At 43.7% G+C, this 10200-nt stretch overlaps 1 protein-coding gene across 1 annotated transcript in view; it reads right to left on the minus strand.

Annotated features, from left to right (window-relative positions):
• The window catches only part of MYO16 (myosin XVI), a 514229-nt gene extending 513741 nt beyond the window's left edge, over positions 1–488 (minus strand). Inside the window, exon 1 of the mRNA XM_062195254.1 lies at positions 233–488. Within this exon, the coding sequence (XP_062051238.1) occupies positions 233–458 (226 nt within the window). The 5' untranslated portion in view covers positions 459–488. The remainder of the gene's footprint in view (positions 1–232) is intronic.
• Positions 489–10200: the final 9712 nt, after the last annotated feature.

Here is a 10200-nt window from a genome sequence, read left to right on the forward strand (position 1 = left end):
ATTGCAAGCAATGGGGAGTGATCCAAAATTTTACATTTTTTCACCTTTGCGAGAAGACACAACTCTTAATGGTGATCTTTGGAAAGATCAGTTGGTCTTGAATGTTGTTACTAGCTGAAATAAAGTAGCCTTTACAACTTAAAACTATGTCTACCCCTCTCCTCCCCAGCAACACACAGCAAAGACAGGTCACGACAGACACGTGAGAGGATTTTCCTTCCCAGGCAGGTACCTTCTTTGTCGTTGTGGTGGACAATTGCATCCTGCACCATGTCGGCAAGGTTGAAGTGAACCTTCTGGCACTTCCCATGCCTCAGCCTCTTCAGGAAGCCTTCCTGCTTCTGAAGAGCCTTCTCACGTTCATAGTAGGCTCTGATTTGCTCACCACGCATGCGCTTCACCAGACGCTGCCGTTGGCCCAGGGGAAGGGACTCCAACAGGCACTGGTCAATTTCCATTTCATGGGATCGAAAAACGTTACATAGCTGAAAGCAACCTGAAAGAAACAAAACGGGAAGGTCACTAGACCTAGTCTTACAACCAACAGAGCAGCACCGCAGAGCACGCTGGATTTCCCATTACTCCACACATCATCACACACTCATTCAATTCTTTCCATGCTTGGTCTACAAACACAAAGCCCTTTCTATACACTGAGGTGAGAACAAAGAGTTGATGTCTTAGTCAAGATTCCATGATAAAAAAATTGGTAAAAAAGAAGATGTAACAATCTTAAATATATACAAACCTGATACAAGACCACCCACCAAATGCTAGCAGGCCTAACGTGAGAGACACACTCCAGTACAATAATAGTGAGTGACTTCAGCATCTCACTCTCATCAGTGGACAGGTCATCCACACAGAAAAAGAAAATATACATCACAGTCAAACCACACTGTTAGCAAATGGACCTAACAGACATTTCCTGGACATTTCTCCCAATAGCTACAGAACACAGGTTCTTGTCATCAGCACATGGGGAACTCTCTAGGAAAGACCATATATTAAACCATATCAAGTCTCAGTAAATTTTAAAAGATTGGAATCATACCTTGTGTCTTCTCAGACCACAAAGGAATAAAACTAGAAGCCAACAGCAGGGTGAACAAAAGAACAGTCACAAAAATGTGGAAATTAAACAAAATGCTACTGAATAACCAATGGGTAAGTGAAGAAATGAAAAGGAAGTCAATGACTTTCTTTAAATAAATGAAAATGAAAATGCAATGTATCAAAACCAGTGGGATACAGCAAAAGCAGAATTAAAAGTATGACTATAGCATTAAGTGCTTACATTAAAAAAAGGAGAAATGTCTCAAATAAGTGATCTAATGATACATCTCAAAAACTCAGAAAAGCAAGAACAAATCAGCATGCAAATCAGTAGGAAGCAAGAAATAAGGATCAGAGCAGAAATAAATAAAATTTCAACCAAAAAAAAAAAAAAACCCACAAAAGATCAACAAAATGAGGCCGGCGCCGTGGCTTAACAGGCTAATCCTCCACTTTGCAGCACTGGCACACCGGGTTCTAGTCCCGGTTGGGGCGCCGGATTCTATCCCGGTTGCCCCTCTTCCAGGCCAGCTCTCTGCTATGGCCCGGGAAGGCAGTGGAGGATGGCCCAAGTGCTTGGGCCCTGCACCCACATGGGAGACCAGGAGAAGCACCTGGCTCCTGGCTTCGGATCAGCGCCGGCCGCAAGCGGCCATTGGAGGGTGAACCAATGGCAAAAAGGAAGACCTTTCTCTCTGTCTCTCTCTCTACCCACTCTGCCTGTCAAAAAAAAAATAAATAAATAAATAAATAAGATCAACAAAATGGAAAGCTGGTTTTTAGAGAAGATAAACAAATTAGACAAACTTCTAGCCAGACTAACAAAGACAAAAACTCAAATAGAGAAAAAAATGATAATAAAATGAATAGAGTTAGGTATATATATATATATACACACACACACAATTATCAACAATTCATCTTTTCCTACCGCTTTAAATCTGTACCAAATCTAAATGTTTCCCATTGTGTTAATTTCTTTCTGTAAAATTGAGTAACGTTTAACACGTAAGGTTTTACATGTTAAATTTTGGCAGGAAGTCTTTCAGAACATGGTACTAAAGCTGGGTTTCCATGTCAAGTTGACTCTGCTCATTCAATATAATAGAATAGACACATGCTATCAATTTTTTAAAATGCCACGGGTTAATTTTAAAAATATTTATTGTTGAATCCTCTCCTTCCTTTCCAGTGACAGCAATTCTAACAGACCTAATTGTGGTTCCATATCAACGCTGAGAGATGGCACAGAGATCTTTTATCTCTGAGCAAATCAAAATCATGCAAAGGATTGTAGCTGTAATGGCCTTTGTTTTACTAATAGAGTAGTCAAAATTTAATTTCTGTTATATAACTGAAAATACTCATTTTCAAGATGGTATTTCCTATATACACCACCCCAAACAACTGTAATGGAATTGTGCACTTATATTTACTATATTTTACTGACAGAAAAATTAACATTAAAGCACTGAAAATTCTAGAATCTAATTCACAAATACAGTGTGTATATGTTCTCTTCATATTTATGATGCCAATTCCAAGTCAGTTGAAGCAATTACAATACACAAAATGCGGTTGACCGTATGCTGTATCTGAGAAGATCATACACTAAGAGTCGACTTCATCTCGGAAATCTGTCCTATTCCACTGAAAGTCTAAGTCACGACAATGCTATTTTCATTTCTGGCTGTCTTGACACTTTGCAATGACCTATTCTCACAACCACCAGGAGCATCAATGTGATCATCTGTGGTGTGCAAGTAAAGAAAATTGAGCGAGGCTATGACTTGTCTAAGGCCGAAGAAATGATTCAATAACAAAGTCAAATATGTCTCCATAAAGGCTCAAGAACAAACAAAACAAAACTTGTTGGTTCTCTGAAGCCTGGCTTTTAATACACAAGCGCTTTTACATAAAAGGGAGGCAGGAAGAAGAACTGAAGTGGTGGAGAATTTTCTTTCATTTATTTGCATTCAGCAAACATTTTAGAGTCCCATTTTCATAATACTTTCCCTATTTGTAAAAGTGATCTTAGACGTACCGACGAGCTACACGTCAATGGTTCCCTCTCTAAAGACCTAAACACAAACAGACACTAGTGGTCCCGAAACAATGACAAATTTCTCTGGAGCATGTGTGTTTGATAAAAGCCACACTCAGCGCCACAGCTGTCCAGAGCACTCATTAACAGTGAACAGGAGACGTCTTCTACTTTCCAATCTGCTTAGAAAATGACACTGGGTTTGATGTATTAACTTTGACGCTCATGACACCTCGACTTCCGTGACTTTCCCATCTTGTCATTCTGTGCCCAGGGAATCGTCAGACCTCTGAGAAACCTGAAGAAGTAAAACAGCATCCCAGTGTCCTGTGCTGACGAGCGCCCGGCTGACAGTTGAGGATAATCTACTAGACACAGCGGTCCTCCAGTTCTTAACTCTTAGGAAGGGGCTCGTGGTGAAATTCTCAATTAACTTTCAAGAAATCTGTGGTGACAGCTCATGATTCACTGGGTAATCCCTCACAGGCTGTCAAAAAGTAGCACTAAGGGTTTCTGTTGGATGAATTTCCTTATTTCCTCTTATGATTTGGGAAAAATACAAGGGCACAGTCATTAAATTTCATATCCACACATGTATACAATATTGATTTTTAACACACTCATATTTCTTTGCCAAATATTTTCCCATGCTTTGACTTCCATTATTTTTTTTGATAGGCAGAATTAGACAGACAGAGAGAGAGAGAGAGAGAGAGAGAAAGGTCTTCCTTCCTTTGGTTCACCCCCCAAATGGCCACTATGGCCGGCACTGTGCCAATCTGAAGCCAGGAGCCAGGTGCTTACTCCTGGTCTCCCATGCAGGTGCAGGGCCCAAGGACCTGGGCCATCCTCCACTGCCTTCCCGGGCCATAGCAGAGAGCTGGACTGGAAGAGGAGCAACCAGGACAGAATCTGGTGCCCTGACCGGGGCTAGAACCCAGGGTAGAGGATTAGCCTAGTGAGTCACGGCGCCAGCCCGACTTCCATTATTTCATAAGTTGATTTTTTATAATCTGAAAAGATACTTTGTGTTGTGACTATTTTCGTCCAATAACAGTAGATTTGCTATGTCATATGTGTGTGTATCTATTGGTCTGTGAGAAAACATACCCAAAAGGTCATGGGGTACCTAGGTTTAGAGAAATTTTGTAACCAGAGCACCCAGTGTGACAGTAATTAATACTTCAGGTGGCAATTTGGGCATCCCATGGTGGATCTCTCTGGGACAGGTGTTCTGGGTATTGGCACTAATTTTTTATTGTACAACAGAGTTAGTGTACTGCCTGGCCAGCAAGTGAGCTGAGGTCTCTTCCCAGATTAATACCCTACTTTCATCTCCCACTATCCTCCCTCCCTCCCTCCCTCCCCCCCAATTTCTCTCCCTGGCAAATAACACATAGGCGCTATCTCAATGTCAACATTGTACAAGACCCCATTGTCACAATAATACATGGGTACGTGAGTATTATAGAGACACATGTAACAACACAGACCATGTTTTCCTTGTGGCTGAGACTGGCCCTCCATAAAACTAGTTTTTCTCCACCTTAGTAGACACCATTTTTCAGCTTCCCAGGCTTGCTTCAAAAACAATGACCACACACAGGTCACTATGTTTCTGCCACCCTGCCAGCTTGACGTCTGTGTGCAGGGTACCTACAGAAGTTACCTGTCAAGGGCGCTCACCTACGGATGGAGCCCTGGTCCCTCAGTCCCCGCTTGGAAGAGTGCCCTCCACCAATGAGCCTTTATTTTAACCTTATCTGAGAAGATATTAATTGTCACTGTTTATTGCCACTGACATTTTGGGTTATATATAACCAGAACACTGATGTGACAGCTGCTGAAAGAGTAGTTACCACCTTGGTTTGGTGAGTCCTGTGCCCGGTATCGTGACCTCATGGTATTACACTGTACATAAAGGAGAAACGGAGCTAAGGTGATGAGCTAATGGAATTACTGTGTTGTACAAATATCAAACAACCTCCACCAGACCTGGAATGGAAATCTCCACGTGTTCACGCACACTCAACTCCGAGGTCCCTATGGTACTGCTCTATGACCACTGCAGGGAAGAGGGAATTCCATTACAGGGAGCACAGAAAAGTTGATTTAAAAGGCATTCTTGAAAACTGTCACCCGATTTTCAGGAAACAACCATTATTTCAAAAATTCATGGGTGATTTATGAAATTGACTGCTTTATGCCCAAACCAAAAAGTAATAAATACTGAAAAACCAAAATCACAAAGGCATTTTCATAAGTCAATTGAGAACCTGGTATCAACTACCGAAAGAGAATCACATCTCCTAATGTGTGTGGGAATATATAAAGCTGATTCTACATCAAGCGTGATTGGAAGGAGAGACTATCTCAGAATATATAGGTCCTGCCTTCATGTCTTTCCGGAGATGCCCACCTGGTCTGTCAGGTGTATTCTCATCGTTAAACTTGACTAGCATGCTTACTGCTACTCTGTCTCACATCTGATTTTTCTTCTTGCATGAAGGCAAGAACTTCCTAGCAGCTGTCTCTGGTTACATATTCGACAAAGCCAGTAAGGGGAGGAAGAGAGCAGCGGCAAGTTCCAGGCACCCCCACCCTAAGGAATGCTCCCTGTCCACCCTACATCTATCCTTTCTCATGCCACGTCTAGTGGCAGCCGAAGCCTCCTTGCCGATATTTCTGGAAAGAGAGGCTTGCCCACTTTCTTTGAACCTAGACACCCTGCCCTTGCCTGTCGGCTCCACTTTCAGCCAGTGTCTGCCAAACTCATGCAGGAGCTGTAGCTTACAAGAGACCAAGGCCAACTGACTCTCTTTCAGACCCTCTATCTGGGCCGTCACGGCCCTCTCTGTCTTTTCTGAGCAGCCCAGGGTCTGTTCAACCCCTCTCCTTCATTGCAAATGTTGGGAGGTGCGGGGAATGTCACAGCAGTTCAGCCAACGCCCAACATCTGGTCTCAGTCAGCCCTCCCTCCTAAAGGACACCATGTGCCTCATTTTCCCTACGCCCTTGCTACCATTTTGGAAAAAAAAAATAATAAAACCACTGGCAAGAACTTTTCTTAGTTGGTGTCTCTAAAACTGTTATATTTACCCACAACCAGGATCCCTGCAAGGTCATGTTTTCCAACTTCCTTTTGAGTCTTGTTTTGCTTTGTTTCCCTAGACTAGCAAGAACAGGCCTCATGGTCCCTCTAACACAAGGGGTTCCCATTTCCTCATTCACTAAATTATGGAAGTCTCTCTGTCCACATAATTAAGCTTGCTCTGTTCTACGTTTGGGGCCAATGTCTCCCTTGTTAAATTCACAGCTTTCCAATTGCCATTGCCTCTTCCATTATAGGGCTGGGGGCTTGAAATCATAGACGTCTGTGAAACCCCAGTGTGCTTTCTAAAATGCTGTGAATTGCTGAATTGTTATTGTGACCATGTATTTCCAGTCTTTTGCCATCCAGTTGTGAGTCTCTAAAATATTTGCAATTATACATATGGAGCTCTGTCTCTGAACAAAATGTTGTTGGTTCTATATTTAAATGTTTTGCCCTCTAGGCTCTAGGTTTTCCTGAGATTTGCAAGGTCTGCAGCACAGTGGTAAAGTAAAATTGTACAAACAGCGATAAAGTGCAACTATGCATAAAATTCCATGTCTTCTTTTAAAAGATGGTTTTCTCTTAATTTAGAGATGTTGAGGATTCTTGCAGGATGTGACGTGAAGGATCAGTGGATAGGAAAGAAAGTTGTGGATGAAGCAGTAAGCATAAGAAACATTCTTGGTGAGGAAAGTTAAGAAACGATTTTCTCTGATAGAGGAATTTTGGGCTAAGAGTGTTGTAGAAGGCTTGTGGAAGCTGAAGACTGTAAGATTAGGATGGATGAGATTACAAGGAAATTATTTTAAAGTTAGTGAGCTTTGCTATCTTGGAAGTCCAGAGAGCAGGACTACCTGATTCTTCCCTCTTCATCCCAAGATGTATCTAACTGTTCTAAGTAATGGAGTCCTAGTCTGATGCCACGTGCAAATCATTTTGATCAAGGTTTTCCTGTGTTTTAGTAACTGAGCTAAGCAGTGAGAATTGTGTGCATCTTGGGGAAGGTTTTGTATGTCTTTCTGTTGTCATTGTGGAGTCTTGATTGGGAGAAGTGAGTCTTAAAGGAGTTAACATTATCTGCCTATTTTTAATGTTTGAACAAGCACCTTAATTCTGATTAGATCTGACCCACAGCTCTGGTTAAACTGCTCAGGTTAAATGGAAGATAACTTTTTGATGAACGCTTTCAATTTCTAACAATTAATCAGATTTACATTTCTAAATCAGGTCTTCTAACTTGGAGGCTTGCAGTCAGATCTCTGGATCTCTCAAAGGATGACTCTCAACTTGGAGTGATAATGATCTGAGTTAATTTAGATTGTATAAAATAAATTGGAGGTTTGTCAAACCTATGCTGTACTTGCATACGTATATAAGTGTGCCATGGTCAGTCTCTGGTAATGAGACACGGTTCCAGAGTGGACCCATTCCTTGTGCTGTTATAACAGATAGCTTGTCCTGCATATTATGTTGGTTATAGGATGCTGAGGGTAATGGAGATGTGTGCTGTCTCCTCCATCCTTGCTTGCAACCTTCCCCCATCCCTTCCAGGTGCCTAGCATATCCTGGCACTAAGGGTTAAAACCCCCAGTGGGTAGGAGTGTGCCACCATCTGTGTAGGGGTCTAGGGCAGTGCATCCATGGGGAATCTCTACCCCTGTGCAGAGCACCCGCATCAGGGGTAGGGAGATGCCCAGCAGGCACGGGAGAAGCACATGCACGTGTCTTTCTGGTCATAGCCAGCTAAAGAAAAGAGGGGAAGGGTCAACAGGGGCTTTTGCTCTGTCAAGCCACCGATCCTGGCATGCAGGGCAGACTTGACATTCAATAGCCAGGCATGGCCAGGTGAAAAATGAGCCAAAAAGGGAGGTTCAGCTGGAAGAGAGGAAAAAATTGAAAAAGAAATTTACAGACAGTTGGAGACTGGTTACACAGGGGATACAAACACTAGATAGCTGGGTCACGTGGTGGATAACTGCATGGGTTACACAGTAATACTAACTAAGCCCAGAAACTCCTAGCTCATAATCCTTGGGCTACACAGTGAAAATCTAGAAGCCCAAGGAGGAACTTAGTGAAGTTCTTCACTGGTGTGTAGGTAGAAGCAGAGACCCCTGCTCTCCCCTTTGCTGACACAGAATTCCACCACAATTCCCCTCTATTCCCGTTCAGGTGGGGAAACCTCTTTACTGTGTGACTCACCACTAGAGTGTATTCTCAAAAACTGGTCTGAGTTTTACCCCCTGACTTTGAAGAAAAAGGCTAATTCCTCTTTGTAATACCATCTGGCCACCATATAAATTAGATGACCAGGAAGCCTGGCCAGAAAATGGTACCTTAAATCATAATACCATTTTAAAGCTACATTTATTCAGCTGCAGACATGGTAAATAGATAGAAGCCCCTTATGTACCAGCCTTCACAGCAATGAGGGAAAATCATGAACTCTGTAAAAATTGCAAGATGGGGGACTGGCACTGTAGTGCAGTGGGTTAACACCCTGCCCTGAGGTGCCGGCAACCGGTTCTAGTCACAGCTGCTCCTCTTCCAATCCAGCTCTCTGCTATGGCCTGGGAAAGCAGCGGAAGATGGCCGAAGTCCTTGGGCCCCTGCACCCAAGTGCAAGACCTGGAAGAAACTCCTGGTTCCTGGCTTCAGATTGGTGCAGCTCTGGCCATGGCGGCCAATTGGGGAGTGAACCACCTGATGACAGACCTCTCTCTCTCTCTCTCTCTCTCTGCCTCTCCTCTGTGTAACTCTAACTTTCAAATGAATGAATCTTTTTAAAAAAAATGCAAGATGGACTCAGCTATGCCAGCCTTACCGAATCTACAACCAAGAGCCAACTGTGAATCAAAACCAAAAGAAAAACCATTGCAGAACAGTGCTCCATGCACACTCCAAATGCTCCACACCCTCTGTTTCCTGACAAGTGAGCCGCTTCCCCTTGCTTGGAGAATCAGCCCTCAGCCCCACAGACTACGGGACTGGGGAGCCCTGTTAGGATGAGTCCCCCTTACAACGCAGGATCTGAGATACAAAGGGAGGGGAGAGGCTTCACTGAAGACCCTAAAAGTGGTTAGAGGGATGGTGGAAGGTGATTGACAGGTTTTTCTTTACCTAAAAAGACATAGTTCACCTCCTGGGAACTCTCTTAACTTCCAAGGGAAGATAAATAGTGCCAGACTATAGATTTCTAGTTCTGGTCACTCCTTAACACAACAAGAGCTTCAGAAATTAGGGATGGGACCAAGCACCCCCTTGGATGCCAGTCTCATGGTTGTCCCTATGGTCAGTTTTAACAGAGGTCAGGAGGAAGAAGAGTGAGCTAGGCATAGGAGCAATGTACGAATAGACAACAGGCCAATGACGCTGCTTTACATGGGGATCTACCATCAGAGACCCACACGGCCAGTCACCCCCAAACAGCACCTGTTTACCATGTGGGATGCCAGGACATTGGAGAAGCAACTGCCACAAGAGAAGCTGGCCTCTGAAAAGTGCCTTGTCAGCTCTGCCAAACGCTGAGTCACTGGAAATGGAACTTCCCTAAGAGCAAAGGAGTCCCGGTCAGAACCACTGGCCCTTCTGGCCCTAAGCCGGGGAGGCCCCTTTGCTCTGCCTGGCTCCTAGGCTGACCACCGCTGTGGAAGGGACAGAGCTTAGGGTCATTTTTGACACCGCAGGCTAGCAATTTTCTTTTAGATATAGTAGCTGCCTACTCTGTTAGGCTCCTGCTCAGGGCAGCCTCCCTCTCAGTCCAGGTGGTTAATGAGAGTTGACAGGGTGTTCTCCCTGTCAAGGTCCACACCTCCTTGAAATGCCTCTTCCAGGATCCCATGTGAAGAGAGAGAGCTCTGCAGGTTAACCCACAGGTCTGGGCCTCACACATAACCTGGCCAGGGCACGAAAGCCTGCTCGATTATTATTAAGCCTGAAAGTCTTCCTGTCACTTCCTATTTGCTTTTAAATGGGTTAGAAAACAGGGTGCAAAATAACAGCTAAC

The sequence above is a fragment of the Lepus europaeus genome, chromosome 6, assembly GCF_033115175.1.
Source record: "Lepus europaeus isolate LE1 chromosome 6, mLepTim1.pri, whole genome shotgun sequence".
Lineage (NCBI taxonomy): Eukaryota > Metazoa > Chordata > Mammalia > Lagomorpha > Leporidae > Lepus > Lepus europaeus.